Raw genomic sequence first — 19,816 nt, forward strand, 5'->3', positions numbered from 1 at the left:
AACGTCCCCATCGGTGACTACATACGAGTACCATGAGGTCTGCACGCAATTAAAGTCAAAATAAAACACCCCTTCAATAAAATTGGATACTTTATTATTAAATAAAAATACTTTTTAAAATATTCTTCGTCGTATTGTTTTAATGTTTACTTGTACTATCTTAAATAAGTGACATCTAAGTATTAAAGTTGCGATAATTTCTAAAGAAGGTGCACAGATTATAAATGGAATGTTAAGATGGGACGACTAATTTTTACTTAATCTACTAGAACGAATGCACCATAGAATAATACTTGTCAATTATTTTTTTTATGTTTTTAAACTCATAAATTATGTGAAAATATAATTATAAAATATTTACACGATAAATTTGAAGAAATTATTCTACAATAATTCAAAGCTTTTAAGTGGTAACGCTCTATCGCGTATGTATAATAAAATACATTACTTACTTGAAATAAAATAAGTACAATACAGATATTGTTATTTTTTAAATAGATTTAAATCATGAAACTGCCTAAATCGCAAAAATTATGGAGAACAAGCAGGGAATTTTGTGTTACACAATACTACACGTCTATGTTAAGCGATATAAAATCATTTGTGTTGTCTTCTTTACTTATCCAGTTTCGAACTCTCCATAAACGTAGTTATACGTATTTACTTATGATTCAAATCTATCACTATTTAATTTTTACTTATCTGTGGTGCGAAGCTTTTAGTCCTTTTTTTAATGACATTCAGCCTAAGCATTCGTTTGTCCATTGAATGGAACGTACACGACGGGGGCTTTCTTTTCGTCGCTCGGATTCAAGGAAGTGTAGGCGTTGATCATACGCTCCTGGATCTCCCATCGCCTCCTCTCACGCAGAGACTTCGCCTTGCGGATAGAACTGGCAAGCGAGAATGAGAACACGATGCCGATAATCTGAAAAAGTCATATTTAAGAATTTCATTACATAAAGACTTAGAAAACACTTCGTAGTCTCACGCCGGACCATCACAGCTATACTTGTCCGAAAGGTAACAGAAGTATTAAGCGCTGCTGTGTTCAGATTTGGTGAATAGGGTAAGGGAGAGATTATTATAATGTTACCGTAACGATCATAAATACAACGAATAAGTAATATGATATAGATATAAAGGCATGGGCTCTGAACGACTTGGCGAATGTATGTATGTATGGAAAGTATGAGTGAGAAATTCTATTCCATAATGTTCGCTTACGAATCCATCAAAATCTAGGTTTTATTTGTAGGATTTAGGTAAGTACATTCTTAATGTAATAATATAACAAATACTCGACATATTTTAGTGGTTTTCGTTTTAAAGGTTGTTGGAATATAGCAAAAACCCAAGCCTCTCATAATGTATAATATTCAAGAAGGTTGTATATGATAAAGCTGGCAGTTGAAAAACATATATTTTTCTTCTTCTGATTTGTCATTCTTGTCAATGATTCGATATAATAAAAAGTATCTTTTTGGAGTGAATTTTATTTTATTATATTTCATAGTTTATTTTCTCGTTCTCCTGTGGCCTATTCCCAACAGGTTATTGGCCCCAGCTACGCTATTGTAAAATATTGAAAAATATAGTCATCTACTAAGTATAAAATTTATGTAAAAATTCAAACATGGAGTCGCGGAAGAAAAAGACACATGAAAAATGTTTGATGGCGAACGGCGATGGCAAACAATAATATATAAGTGTCTAAACCAATACCGTCTACGGCGAAGACAATAATGGATGACTTAAATAAAATTACGAATGGAGAATTTTGGCTACACAATTATTTTACTGCGTAAGAAACAACTCAATTTGGAATTGCGACCAGATATCAAACGCTGATACAACTTATTTTAATGATTGAGTAATATGATCACTAACTTGGTGCTAAACTTGATTAAATGGATCAATGGATGAAATGGATCGACGGAATGCATATAATTCTCATCTTTTAGATTCAATGAATACATTCAAAATGTTCAAAGTAAAATTGAGACCTGAAACAACTGACAACTTCAAATATCACACGCTTGTGAAAATATAAATTTTAATATAGAAAAGTGTGTAAACTACTACAAGAATACTTACTACATCATGCAGATACACAAGCTAATATGAATTTTTATCATGGAAACTGTTGGTGTAAAAATTATATTTTTTGCGATCTGAACCCGTCGCTATTACTGATGCTAACTGATGCTACTGATTACTGTCATTATATCAAGTACCTAATTGCAACAAAATGGAGACAGTAGTAGCTATATAACAGTAAATGCATTGGACACTGAAATTAAAAATAAGGACAGTTTCGCTTTTTTTTTATGTCTTCAAAATGAAATTTATTTGATTTTTGTTCCAAGTCTAACCCTGACATTTGTTTTTCTTTTAGATTTGAAAACTTTGATCACTTTGAAAATACAAAGGAATTATATGTGTCAAGTGACAGACTACATTCAAAATTGGAGGAGCTAAAGATTTGGTAAAGGTAAAAAACAAAGAATTTAAAATTCTATACTATTCACCGAAAGTTCTGTGGAACTTTAGTTCTATGGAACTTAAGCTGTACCTATGCAGCTTCTAAGTAAATCGAGTTGAATAATAAAAGGTATGTCGGTTATTAAAAAATGAAGGGCATATTTATAAAAATAGTAAATGTCTAATATGTAGTATAAAGGATGATAGTACCTATAATTATTTTTTCATAAAATCACAGTATAAAATTAACTTAATTCAAAGATAGAAATCGTATTAGTTATTGCACAAACGGTCATTTGGATAAACCGAAATTAAATTTGAATAGCAGTGATAGTCTAATGGTTAAGAAACTCGACCTGTCTAACGAAGGGTCCGTGGTTCAAATCCTAGGCATGCACCTCTGACTTTTTTCAAAGTTATGCGCGTATTAGAAATTAATTATCACTTGCTTAAAAGGTAAAGGAAAACATCGTGAAGAAATCTTACACACCTGAAAGATTTATATAATAAAAATCTGAAAGGTATGTGAGTCTACCAATACTCACTTGGCTAACGCGATGGATTATGAATTTATGACCTAAACCTTCTCATTCTGATAGGAGACTCATGCCCAGCAGTGGGACAATAAATGGGTTGATGAATTTTGAATATTTTTAAAGATTTTATTATTGACCGTCATGTGACAATATTGAATACTTATATGTAATCTGTGATCTTGAATTTCTGAAAGTCAAGACTGACCAGCGAATGGTAAAAAAAAAACATTTTTTTTTATTATTGACTGTGATGTTTTGCGATTCGACAACGTCAACTTCCTTTGATGACAAAAATTGTCTTTATGTTACTTGTCTTTTAAATGGGAAATAAGTACCAATTAAAAAGCCTGAAAGTGAAAAATTATCGCAATAATCGTAATAGTAAAATTATCGTAGTAATATGATAATGATCAAGAATATATTTCTGAAATAATGAATTTAAGGAATTTGTGTTGGCAAGATAATTATGTATCATTTAAATTTACCATATAAAACACAATAAAATGGTGAAACAGGGCAAATTAATCGTATATTAACCGAAATGGTTGTAAATGCGAAATTAAATAAACCTTTTGGGGTGAAGCTGTTACAACAGTCATATACCTACTTATATTTATAAAAATATATACATTCCCCACTAAAGCTCTGTTAATAAATAAATAAAACACCATGTAAATTGTGGAAAGGTAAAAACAAAATTGATCATATAAAAATGTTTTGGTGCTACTGCTAATGTTTGTAACACAGCTAGTAAGATTAATGATAAAAATATTTTTAAATCCAGTCTAGTTGGTAAAGATTTTAATGGATATACATTATTAAATATTAAAAGTAATGAAATGTCCATATTGTCTATAGCTGCTAAGCAGACCATGTAGTAGATGAATTAAATATTGAAAATAATGAAAACAAACATCGAGCATTAGACACAAAAACATTACATATCAATATAATATTAGAAAGCCTGACTTTGATTAGACGAAACTGAAAGCTAACAACAACGTTTCTTATATGATAACGCGTCAACAAATAATTTAAAGGTATATTTAATGTGCCTGATACTCGTAAATGGTAATAAGCAGTACAAAGTGAAATTAAGCCACAAAAGAGCAATCAAATCTGGTATTTGTCTACAGACCTAAATATGTTAACATTATTAGTTGCAAGTGGGTATTTACCACAAATAATAATGAACTAAGTAGGTAAATCAGAAAAATAACAAAGCTCGTTTAGTTGCTAGAAGTTTCACTAAGAAATTCAGTTTCAATAAGAAATTTTACCGGATTACGATGTAACGTTCGCACCAATAGCCAGATTTATTATCTTTAGATATAGATAGATTTATTATTTTTTTGTAAATCAGTGTGATTTAAATGTACGAAACCATATGGACGAAAAGACTACCTTTGTAAATATCATTTGATAAAATTAGAAAATAATATTATAATGGTTTTCATACAGATAATAGTTATATGGTAGTACCAGAAGGTATATTTGCCTAAAGATAATAAAGTCAGTAAAGTAAATAAAAGCTTTAAGGGCTTAAAACAGACATATCGGCTTTGGTTCGAAAGTCTTCATGTTATACTTAAATATAGGGTATAAAAACTCTTAAAGGTACATTCTCATGCAGATAGATGCATGTAGATAAATGTTTAAATATACCTATATAAGATAAAATAATATGGATAAGAATAAATGTATAGTCCTACGTATGTAGGTTTAATAATTTCAACAAAATAAGGATTATAAGTTTGCAAAAACATGTTAATGCAAATAATTTATATTACTAATACAAAATAAATAAAATTATTTATTGATATAGATGTTGAAAGAATAGCAAATACAATATCACTAAATCAATCTACTAATGTGTAAAATGTGTTAAAAATATTCTATAAGTGTATTTTATCCTGATCACTTTTTCCTAAAAAAATTACTCAGTAATAAATTCTGACTTATGCCATGGTGCACATTGTAGAGTCAAATAAAAGTAGTATTGTATAGAAATGTAAAAGTAAATGTACGCAATATTTTTTGTACGCATCCAGATTTTGGTCTTAAATGTGTAAATGTTTAATGTCATCTTTTAATGTTATATAAAAGATATGAATAGTTAAACCTAATCAATGAAAACTGTAATTATAAATAGTTAATTATTGCTTATGTGGACTCTGACTGAGGAACTGAGAAAGCGACGAGACCCACAAACATAGTATTAGAAACTATTTGTTCAAAGTAATTAAAACTGCATAATTTCGTGAAACACACGAAAACAATGTAGCTACTGTCGCAGTCTCATCAGCTAAAGCAGAATATGAGTATAAGGTTTTGTTTGAAGTTTTCTTTGTATATTTGACTGATAAAACGATGTGGTCTGAAGTAACTTCAGCTCCACATGTGCCATGGTTAAGTTTGCCATTGTAAAAACATTTATATTTGTTTTAAAAAGATGTGTGTTATGGAGTTTCTTTCGCCGCTTCTTCTCCATAACGAAACACCTAGTGAAGTGGTGGTAGATGTAATGACATTCAAAAAGTGTTCTGCAAAGAACGTATTTATAAATTGTTTTATACTTGAATTTTTGAGGGAGGCTGTTGGAATATAGCAAAAACCCAAGCCTCTCATAATGTATAATATTCAAAAAGGTTGTATATGATAAAGCTGGCAGCTGAAACACATATATTTTTCTTCTTCTGATTTGTCATTCTTGTCAATGATTCGATATAATAAAAAGTATCTTTTTGGAGTGAATTTTATTTTATTATATTTCATAGTTTATTTTCTCGTTCTCCTGTGGCCTATTCCCAACAAAGGTTTTATATTTAGTAAAAAAGACCAATCAATGATTGCAAAAACGCCCTGATAACCACGTCACCGACCAGAAAAATATTTTTGATAATAATTCTTTTTAGCAAGACCTGTTTATACCTACATATAAACTACATACATCGTTTTTCGTTATTCTCTATTTCATGTGAACATTTGCGAATGTTGTCATTACACGCTGCGACGCAAAGATAATAACAGGTACTTTGATAAAAAGCACTATATCTAACGATTACTTGATAACAGAGGTCGGTTCAATATTACAAGTACTTAATATTATGGATCAAGGGGATAGTTTAGCGATCTAACTTTAAAGCTCCGACCAGAAAAGATATAGTGACTACGCTTCAGAGAAGAATATGACGTGGTATATCAAAATCCGTGTCAACGTTAGAAACCGTTGTCCATCGGTTTAACAGTGTTGTGTTGCAAAAGTACCTGAATAAACGCGATAGTCATAGCCCCAGCACCCAACAGTCCTGTACTCTGGTAGATCAAATAAGTGATCCTTGGCAGACAAGCGTTGGGGCGCAGCTTGGTGCACTCTTCGATCAGCTGGTCAGCCTCCGTGTGCATCGTAAATATATAACAGCAAGAGTGTGGGAGGGTTATGTTATGATGTACTGAGATGCCACTTATACCAGTCGGTGGAGGCACGTCGCTCCAGTCACGGTAGCTGTCAATTCCACAGCAGTTTAGCTGAAAATAGAAGGAACTATTGAACAAAATACACAAGTAATAAGTAGAAGACAAGTTTGACGTGGTCGTCGTCATCCCCTTACTGTTCACTACTGGGGTACTCTTATTCCACGTTTTATTTCATTGCAAAATATAAGTCCATAGAATTCAAATAATCAGTAGTTATAACTACTAGATTGCAGCAATCAAATTAATAACAACATCATGTAGTTTGATTACTGTAGTTAAGTTATGTTACGATTAAAAGTAGTGAACTACAATGTAACCTTAACTACATGTAGTTCACTACTTCTAATCGTAGTTAGTAACCAGATTACAAATTGTAGTTAACTACGCCCAACACTGAGCCATAGTACTGCTGATGCTAGTATGAGATAAGTAATAAATAATAAAAATCCTCGCCGCCGTATTTCAAGTCCAAATTAACCACACTGGTCAAAAATGTATTCATAAAATAATAACAGATTCACCCTGAACACTGATTCAGGGGATTATGAGACTGGTGAGATATTTTTGATGAAAAATCTGGCCATGAATGGAACACAACTACTAGTTCTGTTCTGAGGGTGGTAGAACCCTTAATGGTTCGACTCCGGCGGCACCACCGCCACACCTATTTCTACCTAATAACAGCAGTGTTAGGCGCTGTTGTGTTCCGGTTTGAAGGGTGTGGTAAGGGAGACAGACTTTTCCGAGGCGTTCCAGCTTAGTCCTCAGGGGTAGCGGCGCATCTGTGGCCGACCTCAGGTAGGAATATCTAATGCTATCTGGGGTTGATTACAGATGTCCATGGGCGGCAGTAGCCACTTACCATCAGATGGACTGCATGCTCGTCCGCTACTCTTATATTATATAAAAAAAAAGTTCACTTACGCTGCACTGAATGTAGTCAAATCCATCCCTAACCTCTACATTTTGATAGTAATAAGGAAGGGCATCTCTCAGCTTCGCGTCCAGCATATCTGCGACCTGCGCTCGCAGAGTATACGCCGTGATCGCAGCTGCGATTTCCAGCACCAACACCAGAGAGAGAATCACTGCAAACTGTTCAGACACGATTAGTAGACACAGATAATACCAGATTACTTTCATTCACTCATTTGTTTAGACTCCGGCGGCACCATCGCCACATCTAGTTCTGCCTAATAACAGGAATGTTAAACGCTGCTGTGTTCTGGTGAGGGATGTGGCAAGGTATACATACTTATCTTAGGCATTTCAGAAGGTAGCGGCGTATCTGTGGGCGACCGCAGGTAGGAATGTTATGTTATTTGGGGTTGAATACAGATGTCCATGGGCGGCAGTAGCCACTTTGTTATCGGGTGGACTGCGTGTTCCTTTGCTACTCATATTATAAAAGGATCATAGCAGTAGGATTACTGGTTAACTACCTACATAGACAATAATAATTAAATGCAATTCTTAAATAAAAATTTGAAGGTGAAATAATTCCTTATAGAGCACAGCAGTGTGGTTGCGGCAGTAATTTAATCGCATTTTGCCACAATTGCAATATATGTAAGAAAGTACCTACGTACGAAGACGACGAGATGAGATTGCAATATTTGCGTAATTTGGGGGATTTTCTGGTCATCGGTCCTAGGTCATAATTGTTAAAATGTTGAATATGTTTTATCATTGCATTGCTTAAACCTAGAAGTATTATACTTAAACATGGAAATATTTTTTTCTACGTTATTTGTTTTCATGTTTGTATGAATGTGAGGGTCCATAATGCGGAAATTAACTTAGTTTTTTATATTTTTACCTAACGATAATGACATTTGCAACACTAGAGGAGTTACCAATGCATCACCGACTAAAAGGTACTTTAAATACTTTTAAACACTTCAGCTACGATAACACTACAGATGGCGTTACTGGATCTCAACATCTTTAAATAAATATATATAACATAAAGGCTAGTATTGTTTTTGAGGATGTACACAAGTAATGTAGGTATAGGAGTTTAAGGAAATTGAGCGCAGGAGACCATCGCACAATTCTGACATCGTTTCATCTCATTCTTGCATTCGGATTCATCAACTTACTGCAAAACGTAAGCCATTTTAATACCTACATATATTCCTATAATTCAAATGCGTATAAATATAAGGAAATCCATTCGGAATACATTCTACTTCTACAAATTTCTCTCTGCACTTTCTCTTTATTCAAAGGCCTGGGGGTTACCACCATGTCTTAAAACAATATTATTTTAATCATACATTGAAATTTCGTATCACGACCTGGTTAAAGTAAGGTTGTTTTTATAATATTACAATAAGCAGTTTTGTATTATGTTGGTCGAAATTATTTTTTCTTTTTTTGCAGGAAATTTAACTTAAGCAAAATCTGTCAATTTCAGTTGGATTTATGCAATGGGTAAGCGAAAAACGAATAAAGGTTTAACTTTAAGAGATGAAACTAGTTTCGATGTCTCGTTTTGTGTTGGATAAGAAATAGATAAATTACTCATTCTTTGTTTCAAAACAAAGCTGCTTTAAGGAGGTCGTGGTACGAAACAAAATAATGTTGATGCAATATTGAAATAAAACTTTCCTGAACTATGATGGTTTTTAAAAGATGGTGGTAGGCCCCCTGTTCAACAGCTCCACACTATCAACATCTATAGACAATTCTAAGTAGGATTGCTGCCTGATTTGCTTGCTGATTGTTTTAAACGACATGGTGTATTTGTTTCTCAGTGTGTGTGACGTAAGACGTCCATCAAGGACAACAATAATTTTGCCACTAGACAGAATAAATGTGATTAAACTATTTTTAGTATTATACTAAAAATAAAAATATTTACCTAACTTATATTGCACAATGAGTATGCATGTGAAGGGTAAATTGCATTAAGGATTTTTCTTTACATTCCTTGGATTAAAAAAAAAACATTAACAAAATAAATATAAATTCCACGTATTTTAGGTACTAACATTGCTATCACAACGCGTATCGTTTTGTTCGTAGATAAAACACGCTTTACACAACATTTCGTATAATGATTCAGTCGTTCGATTCCTAAATATCTGATAAGGAAGGAAACATGTCTGGGTACTGGTGACTGTACAAAGAGGTATTTATCAATAACTCGTTTGAGTGAAACCTCGTTTTAGTGAAAAGAGCGCGTTCTGTGATTTCTTGGTATATCGCATATTACGTAAAGACTACGCAGGAATATATAAAAATGGGTACCCTATAAGTTGTTAATGCTCGTATGTACTATGTATACACAAGTGGCATGTTGCTTCACCTGCGTTTAAAAGTGTGCATTTCATAGGTTTTAATTTTTTGCGCTGAACACTACTTATTTTTCTGGAATAAAACTACTGAATTCCAACTAAATTACGCCCTATAACATCAGCTAATTGCAAATGAAAGTCACTTCAAAATCGGTTCAGCCGTTTCGGAGATTAGACAAACAGACAGACAAAGTATTTTGATACTAAATGCATATACCATAATTATGTCGTATATACTTACATATGCATTAAATAAAAAGCTGTTATTTTGACGTTACAAACAGACTTCAATTTTATTTATATGTATAGATTACTATTTACTTACAATGTTGACCAAGCAGGTGCTTTCCTTCAAGGCTCCGATACATCCGAAGAGGGACACGAACAGCAAGACTTCAATTTTATTTATATGTATAGATTACTATTTACTTACAATGTTGACCAAGCAGGTGCTTTCCTTCAAGGCTCCGATACATCCGAAGAGGGACACGAACAGCAAGCTGACACCGATGGCAACGATGAAGGTGGCCGGAAAGAACAGCTGGTTGTCCAGGAAGAACGACAAATCGTAGTAGATCGCGTATATCGTCGTGCCCACGGAGATTATCAGCGCTGAGGTTAGCTGGAAAAGAAATACAAATTAACTAAGTACGACTACATGAAGTAAATTGGATTTCAGTGCTTATACCGATTTAAATGAGCCAACCATAAACGTACCTATAGCGTGAATAGGCGATTTTTGTTTGTAGGTTGAGTTTAAGGTCAAAACAGGAAATTTAAAAAGTTCAAGATGTAGTTTCGTATATTTTTTACAAGTTAAAGCTATTACCCTTTTTTTTACGTGGGGAAACCCTCATGGGTTCCTCTCTGCCGCGGGGGCAACTGAGAGGATATGCCGACTCTTACCGGCTAAAACCCCACGGTGTTCCTCTGGACGCCCATTGCCGGGACTGCGGGTACGCTATAGCATTCGTCCGCGGTCCCGGCGGCGTTTGCCCACAGCAGGGCCCGTCTCCGTTTAGGATGGAGTTGGAGTTTACTCCATCCGCTCATCTTTGAGGTGCGCACGGGAACACCGCGCGCGCCACCTCCAGGCCTATTTATGACGTAGGATACCCCCGTGTCCTACGCCATGCCTCCGTTATGGGGGTAGGAGATGGGCGTGGGGAACCCTTCTCCTACGCCCGGTTTTCCGGGTGTGGATAGGGAGGTCTGAGGTTCTCTCTCTCTCCCTCTCCGCAGCCTCCTTCTGCGAGATGACTTCCTCGCAGAAGGATTTTACAGCTTTCCAGGACTTGTCGCTCCCGACCATAGCTTTTACTACGGCGGGGAGAGAGAGGTCCGGCCCCACTGCAGCGACGAGCATACGACGCTGATTGGCCCACACTGGGCACACCTCCAGTTTATGCTGCGCCGTATCCTCGACGCAGCCACAATGGTGGCACTCGGTGGTTGGCTCCCTTCCGACCGTGTTGCACAGGTATCTCCCGAAACAACCGTGTCCCGAGAGCACCTGCACCAGCCGGAAGGTCAGCGACCCATGCCGCCTGTCCTTCCATTCTTCAAAAGGTATTCCTTTTAGTCAATTGGCCGGCAATAACTATCAGTCTGAAATTCATTAATCAAAAAAATTAATCAGTAATTATTTGGCGTTAAATTATTATTATTTTTTCTGCCCACATAGGGCAAGTGCGATTTAATTAAATTTACCGTAAAAAGACAAATCATTAATTTTCGTTTTAATTACGGTAAGAAATTAAAAATAATTTATTTATTACCGAACACACGAATATGTCTCTAATCGTAATAGAATACTCTTTTAGGTAATGTTTAAATTTTAAATAATTAAAATTATCTATGATATCATCTACTATTACACTAATTAATTTGCCACTAAAGTTAATTTTGATACATTATCAAAATTTAACGGCAAATCTAAGGTGCTTCACACAACTATAACCAAAATCCATAATTACATTCAATGTTAAACCTTAACATACTACTTTTAACATTTTGCGCTATTTTAGCACTTGGCAAGGAAACGCCAAATGTGTATAACACTTACAATTAAAGTAGACCATACGTTTAGTCATTGACACCTACGTAATATATACCTATATCCATATACATCTTTGTAACGGAGTTGTTGAGGAACAGGAAAATCAACATTCACTTAATGATTTTTTTTCCTGCTAGTCGTGCCCTGAGTTTGCACCGGCCTTTTTCCTCAATATATATTATCAAGTATGTAATTATTATAAAAACAAAAACCATAGCTTATGGTTATTCCCATAATTTTGTCGAATCCAACGACACCTTAGTGCTCGCACACAAAACTGCGATGCGACGTCGCATCGTAAAAATCTGCGAGCTCCCTCGACGCATCGCAAGAACTTGCGAATTAATTCGCATCGCACATTCCTGCAATGTTTCGTCACACTTGTTGACGCCATTTTTAGTTCGTTCAGGGACAGCGTGTGGGGAAGACGTATAGACCTGTATTTGTTGGGTGGGAAGACGTATACTTTAGTGTAAAAAAATTACAAAGTACGTCGTTGACTTTTTTATATTACTGATTGAGAAGCGCCCTGTTCTTTAGGAAACTAAATATAAAAGAAATGATATATGATAAATGGATAAACCCAAAATTTTCTTTGTTACTCTTTCCTGTATCTCTTAAACAATAACAAAAGTGCACACTTCTTTTTTCGATCCATGTCACGACCTAATTTTCAAAACGTTCCGTACGGTTGACGGTTCTCGAAAGAATGGTCACCCTGGGAGCAATTCGTGTCGCAATTTTCTGCGTTGCGAATTCGCATCGCGTCGCATCGCAGTTTTGTGTACGAACCCTTATATCATCCATCAAGCAGTTTGGGCTATAGGGCGTGGCAGAGAAATAGACAAACGCTCGGAAAACAATACCCTCCACAATCATAGATTAGTTAACATTACTCACTCCTAACAAGAAAAAGGTTTGACAATTGAAATGGTCACTGTCATCTATTTTCGCGTTTGAGAAATGTTTAAAAAATTTAGTTTTTAGATAATTTACGAATGAAACGATATTCACTTTTTCTTCGATTTCGTGTTTTTGCACCACCTTACCGCACATGTCGGCATTGTTCCGCGTAAATTACACCATGACAGCAATTAAATAACTGACAGAATTGTCAGCCGTTTAAGCCATTTAATGGCTTCCTTCGATTCAAGGCGGTAAGATATCTATACTTATCTATGTCACAGTGGAGTAAAAAGGTTTTTTCAAATATGATATTTACCTTAATCGATAAATGTATGTGATGACAGCAGTATGGTAGGTATGATGTGATTTTTATTGGATTTATGACCTCGTGAACTCGCAACTCACTAACTGCTAACTAGATTAAACCTCTAAAGCAATGGAAAGTAGCAAATGGGCAACTATAATCTTCTTTGTGGTTCACCTAATATTCAGTGGTCACGTGCTCACAGCCAGTCAATATGTGTAATAAGTACCTAACTCTCCTTCAAATAGTAGGTCATTTAGAAAATTATATTGTTCTTGTTGAAGTGTTTTATTGTTATAATTACTACTGTGTTACAAAACTTTTCTTATATTTTATAATTAAATTATTTCAAAAATATATTAGGTAACAAATATGTAAGCAATTACAATTACAGTTTACTTTAAAGATACAATAATATAATTTCTATTACAACAGACTTATATACTTATGTGTACACAAAAACTGTACGTGTCATATCAAAATACGAGTAAAAGACTTAGGTCATGTACGTATATGAAAATCAAAAAACAAGCAAAAGCGTTGGAAAAAAACCAGTACCCTTAGTATGGGTTTTTACGTCTCGATTTTCGATATAGTTTAGAAACTAAAATTCATGTCATCATGTATTGTATGTATGTATTGGATAATTCGAAGATCGAGTCGATCTGTCGATACAATTGATCAAGTTCTCGATCGAAAACTCATGTTCAGGGTACGCACATAGTTCATACATATAGTCTCACAGATAGGGCTCTCAAAACTCCTGAAAATTTGATAAATATAATGCTTCAATTTCAACTATTCGAAACTTGAAAACTGTTTCTTTTCACACGGTGTTTCGTTTCTGGCACATGTTTATAAAAAAAACGTTATTACATAAAATGTTATATAAATAAACGTGATAGTAAAATGGATTCAGTGCTCAGTTAGAGTGATTCAGTGATTACCTATTTCACAACAGAATCTACTCGTACTACTGCTAATAACTGGAAGCGTAACCGATTGGCATAACCGTAGCGACATTGATATCGTCGGCCCTGAGGTTCCGGGTTAATTACCTGGTATAGCCCGGTCGCCGAGCAGGAAGAATTTCGTACAATTACCTTTTGACCAACTGCCAGAGGTTATAAACATTTTCTCTAAAGTATCCTTATAAAGTATCGCAAAGTAGTAGAATGAGAAAATACTAATTTAAATTAAATTATAATATAAAATAGAAAAAAGCGAAGTATTAGCGATTATATACGTAATAATTTAAGAAGCCCATTTTGACACATGCCATCCTAATATCATTAAAGTTTTGAACTCACTTTGTATGAACGTTAGCACGTAATTGGAAAGTTAAGTACTTATAAACGTACAATAACTAAATAATTTATATAGGTGAATAATTAGTAAAATTTATAAATTGTATTGCACATTTTAATGTTAAAATGAAAAAATATATGGAATGTCGAAAAAATATTTCCAAAATGTAAAATCAAAGGCGTATAAAATAAAGGCTGAATAGTAGTACCTACCATCACGAAAATAAGCCTAAATTATATGACCAAATGTTTGCAATTTCTGTGATCGGCGATAATCGCTTCTGTGCGACCGGCAAATATTTTCGCACGAGCGACAGAGATGGGCAAGTAGTATAAGGGTCATTGTACGAAATTCTTTCTGTGGCGACTGGGCTGTACCAGGTAACTAAGGAACAAACGTTTAAAAAGTTTCCCCTGTCTTCTTCTTCTTTCTTGTAAAATAAGAGATAAATTATAAGTAAGTTTTACATAATATTTATTGCATATTGTTCAATTGTGAAACTTTAAAATTGAACGTCTGACTTTTCACTGTAAGTATTTAATTTATGAGCACAGCAGTGATAGCCTAGTGGTAAGAAACGCGGCCTCTCGATCGAGGGGTCCGAGGTTCAAATCCCAGGCACGCACCTCTGATTTTCAAATTTATGTGCGTATTAGAAATTAATTATCACTTGCTTAAACGGTGAAGGAAAACATCGTGAGGAAACCTGCATACCTGAGAGATTTATAAAAAATCTTAAAGGTAGGTGAAGTCTACCAATACGCACTTGGCCAGCGCGGTGGACTATGGCCTAATCCTTCTCATTCTGAGAGGAGACCCGTGCCCAGCAGTGGGACAGTAATGGGTTGATGATGATGATGATGATTTAATTTATCGTAGAAGAAATTATAAAAAAAAATCAATGACGTCATAGGCAGATGGCCAAAGATAATTAATTTTTTAACGATGGTAACTGGTTTTAACAGTGGACACCTATTTCTGCCATCTGTGGTCGACCTCAGCTAAGAATATCTAATCCTATCTGGGGTTTATTACAGATGTCGATGGGTGGCAGTAGCCAATTGCGATCAGGTGGAGTGCATGCTCGTCTGCTACCCCTATATTATAAACAATGACTTAAAAGTAAACCCAAAATCTTTTTAACACATATTTATAAATCAGTAATATTAAAATAGTAAATCACCATGCAGTCCAAGTGATGGTATGTGGTTACATAATTACAGTACATAGTTAATTGAACACGATGTTGGTATTTTTAGATCTTTGATCACTGTCTATATTAATGTGTGTTAGTAAATACGTGAATGTATATATTTAGTATTATATATTGCCAATTATTATGCTTACCTGAAGTAGGTTATTAAGTTACCTGAAAACTGAAGTAGGTTGTTCAAATATAGTCTAAATTTTATGTTAGCTTTTAAATATAATTTACAATCCGTACCCGCGACCCGCGTGGCGGAGCGGTCACCATACCGGTCTGACGCGCAGAGGGTCCCGGGTTCGATCCCCGGCTAGACAGATATCTAAATGATGAATTTAGGTTTCTTTTTCTGGGTCTGGGTGTTTGTGTTATTGTCTCTATGTGTGTCTATAGCACCCACGATACAGGGAATCCTAGTGTGGGGCTGTGAGTGTAGAAAGTGTGTTTAAGTATGTTTAATCATTTTTAGCCTAAGAGCATGTGGCATCCTATTAGTGTGTTGTCATTTTTACATGATCAAGATTATTAACAAAATTGGTTAGCAGATTAAATATTATTCGCCTTTATGTATAGGTTTTACCAAACCACTATCTATCACTATCTTGTCTTGTCCTCATTATACTATCATATTTTAATCTCTTATTTTTTCTTTGTTTCTTTATCATTACATTAGGTATTAAGGTAAAAGATGGGTTTCTCCATGAGAACTAGACAGACCAGTTTAATCAGATGCCACGAACCTTCCTTTCAATTAATGACATATCGGTACGATGAGAGGAAGAGTACAATGAAGGTTTGAATGAAGGTGAATTTTAATGAAATCAATTGAAGGTGGTAAAACGCTTTGTGTTTCGACTCCAGGGGCAACACAACCATGCCGCTTTCTACCTAATAACAGCAGTGATCATTGCTGTGTCCCCGTTTGAAGGGTGTGATAAGGGAGACGTACTTATTCACGGCGTTCAACTTAGTCTTCTAATCTTATCCAGGGTTGAATATATACTACATATGTTCATGGCGGGAGCACCCATTTACCATCAGCTATCAGGCATCTGTATGCTCCTTTACCACCTCAATATCATAAACAAACGGTAAATCGATTTTTTAGAACGTTCGCCGTAAGAAATGACCACCAACATTAAAAAGGTCTTGAATGGAGGTCATTGGGTCAACCAATATAGCATACGTCAAGCTGCCAGATGGCCAGTACCCTTACCAGGAGTTTTTACGTTTTGACAAATATGACTGTTTTGGTATTTGTTTACCAATTTCCAATCAGCGCCCCTAGCGGATTGTGTCAGAACTTGGATATAGTATGGGCCAATACGTAACGTACAGATGGTGCCTAAAATAAACTAAAGAAGAGAAGGCCATAGTAACAATTCCATTGTTATTCATACACAGATTCGCATATAGCTGGCGTCATTACAACGACGCATTCGGCTAATAACTTTCAGCAAAGGAAGGTTCAGGCGACACTCTGTCAAATGAACCCATTCGCAAATGAAGAACAGCTACTTCGTAAATTAGAGCTCGTTATCCACCGACCTACTTGATTTATCGATCGATTTTAAGAAATTCCGTTCGCAATTTTAATTTTACTTCAAGAACCCATGTAGCCCCAGTCAATTAGTCAAAAATTACAGTTTACATGGGAAGGATTCCTGATTCGATTTCTTGAAAAGCGAACATACGACTATACATTGAAAAAAGCAGTGATAGCCTGGTGGTTAAGAAACGCGGCCTCTTGATTGAAGGGTCCAATCAGTTGAAACCTGCATACCTGAAAATTCCTAAAAAAACAGTTTCTTAAGGTATGTGAAGTCTAACAATTCGCGCTTTGCCAGCGCGGTGGACTACGGCCTTATCCTTCTCATTCTGAGAGGAGACCCGTGCCCGGCAGTGGGACAGTAAACAATTTATATGATGAGACATATAAATTGTTTGTGCATGGTGTTGATATTACATAATGGACACAGGGAATCCCGTCATAATTATAATTATTTGAGTACAAAGGACAAACTGATTGGCTATGTTTCATAATTTCCTCAAACTGGTGTAGTAGTTTGAGGAAATTATAAAACATTACTAACCCTATTTGTGTACATCATTAAATATTGAAAGTCATTTTATTATGAAAGTCAATAATTATTTATTCAATTGTAACATTTCGATACCTTAATTCACAAATCAGCCAACTCCATTTTTTGTCAAAATGTTTTTTTTTATTTATTTTGAGAGTAAATGGCGTTGAACGAAATGAAAATAAATAAAAAAAAACATTTTGAAAAAAAGTGGAGTTGGCTGATTTGCGAATTAAGGTATCGATTTCAATACATGATGTTTTTCAGGAACACCGGAATTCAAATTGATATTTAATAATATTTAAATGGAATTCAAGTTTTTTGAATTCCAAATGTATGTAATCAGAAACCATTATGAGCGATGAACGAATTGGAACTCGAGAAAAACGTATAGAATCATCCGAATATTATTTGGCATAAATGTGCATAATAAATAATGTATACGTATATTATCATATCCCCAGTATGAAGTATCACATGGATAAAATCCGTAAACCGTACCTATCTGAACCCCACAACAATCAAAATAACTATTGATTGTTCCATGTGATGACGTCATAGATACTTGTATATTGTACAGATTATAGATATAGAGCATACATTGATAACGATTGGAAAATGTGATTCAATAGTGAGTGGGTTCTTGTTAATTATTATTGTGTCCAAATAACATGTTGTAATGCATTTTAAAGGTAATTTCATTGGTTACCATACAATTAACGAAATACTAGAGTACAAAATCATTTCTACCTGACCACGGACAGTAATGTTTTTTGAAGTCTCAGATAAGAAATGCGACGGAACCAACAGCTGCAGACAGGTGACTATATTGGGTGTACCCCTTTCATACAAAGACAGTTACCGGGTTATGGTACACAGGGTTAATTGTTAAACTACCGTCCTTAAGTTTATTAACATAAATAAGTCAAATATAAATATAAAAGTATCAGTCGAGTGTGGAGGGAAAAATATTGTGAGCACTAAGAAAAAATAAAATGTATAACAAGTTATACTATTTTCATATTTAAGGAAAAGATGAAATAATTATATTTCATTTTCCACATTTCGATATCGATTTGCACCTAAATAGCATACGATTCTGCACCATATACGGCACTTGAGTAGAATATAAATAATGAATACTTGCTTTACATAAAACCTCACTCATGCAGGCCTCATGCGCCATCACACCTACACAAAGCTGATAAGCCATGCAAATATAATGGCGCAGATCATAAAACTAACACACTGATTGTGCAATTATAACCATAAACTCACCACGAAAATCGCCGTAATACACAACAGCATGTACTTTATGCACCGCATGCCCACGTCTAGATTATTCTGCGCCATGTTTCAGGAGACAAGAGGTTTCCTCACAGTATGTCACTACACTGATACAGTTTCAAGCGGAGCGGTTATCAGCGGTGATAACGCTCGCGCGCCGATTGCACTCGACGGTGACTACGCCACTACGCTACGAAAACAAGTGGAGTTTCCTTCTAGCCAATTAATACGAGCTAAGTGCGATACAAACAGCGCACGTCATTCCCCGCTCGCGTTGTGGCGACTAATGTTTCTTTTTCCTACACTGTTTACGGCATTAACCTTGACGTGTGGCTGGCATGGCCGATGTATATACCTACCAATATTTTATATAAATTTTACAACGCCAACCATACGCCAACACGAAAAATTGATTTACGTGCTTGAGAATTTGAAAACAATTGAATGCCAAATTATAAACCTATTGTTTAGTTTTTCACTACATTCAAATTTTCAGTAAATTCACTTTTCGTGTGATAATCTTAAGTACTTAATATGTATTCAATTGTTTTTGGTAATTAGTATTCAGCGATTAGTAAAACAGGTTACTTTATTTATTCCATTCGAATTGGAAATCGAAAGATGAATTGGCAGACTTGCTTTTTAAAGAATATTGGCTCCAAGCCATTTCTTTGGTTTGAATGTTTAACCTAACTCTGAAGAACATTAATCTGCATAGTTCATCTAATGTTTAGTGTCAGCAACGCATGAACTTCTGTAATCTGTAATCTTAATTAATGAGTACGAACTCTTTACATAGGCATAGGCATAATGTAGGTTATAATGCATTCATCATGTGATCAGTGTTGGCAACCGTACGATAATT

General features: G+C 34.9%; 1 protein-coding gene across 1 annotated transcript; it reads right to left on the minus strand.

The window, feature by feature from the left end:
• Positions 1–72: 72 nt before the first annotated feature.
• LOC140753531 (CD63 antigen) lies at positions 73–19,306 on the minus strand. Its single transcript, XM_073088207.1, has 5 exons — positions 18,943–19,306; positions 10,233–10,421; positions 7,422–7,592; positions 6,288–6,548; positions 73–928 (listed from the first exon to the last, which is right to left on the minus strand). Exons 1-5 carry the CDS (start codon positions 19,015–19,017, stop codon positions 746–748), a joined length of 879 nt encoding a protein of 292 aa, XP_072944308.1. The 5' UTR covers positions 19,018–19,306; the 3' UTR covers positions 73–745.
• Between the last annotated feature and the right edge of the window lie 510 nt (positions 19,307–19,816).

This window comes from Epargyreus clarus, unplaced genomic scaffold (genome assembly GCF_041222505.1).
Source record: "Epargyreus clarus isolate Ecla_fem2 unplaced genomic scaffold, WU_Ecla_fem_2.2 ptg000026l, whole genome shotgun sequence".
NCBI classification, from domain to species: Eukaryota; Metazoa; Arthropoda; class Insecta; order Lepidoptera; family Hesperiidae; genus Epargyreus; species Epargyreus clarus.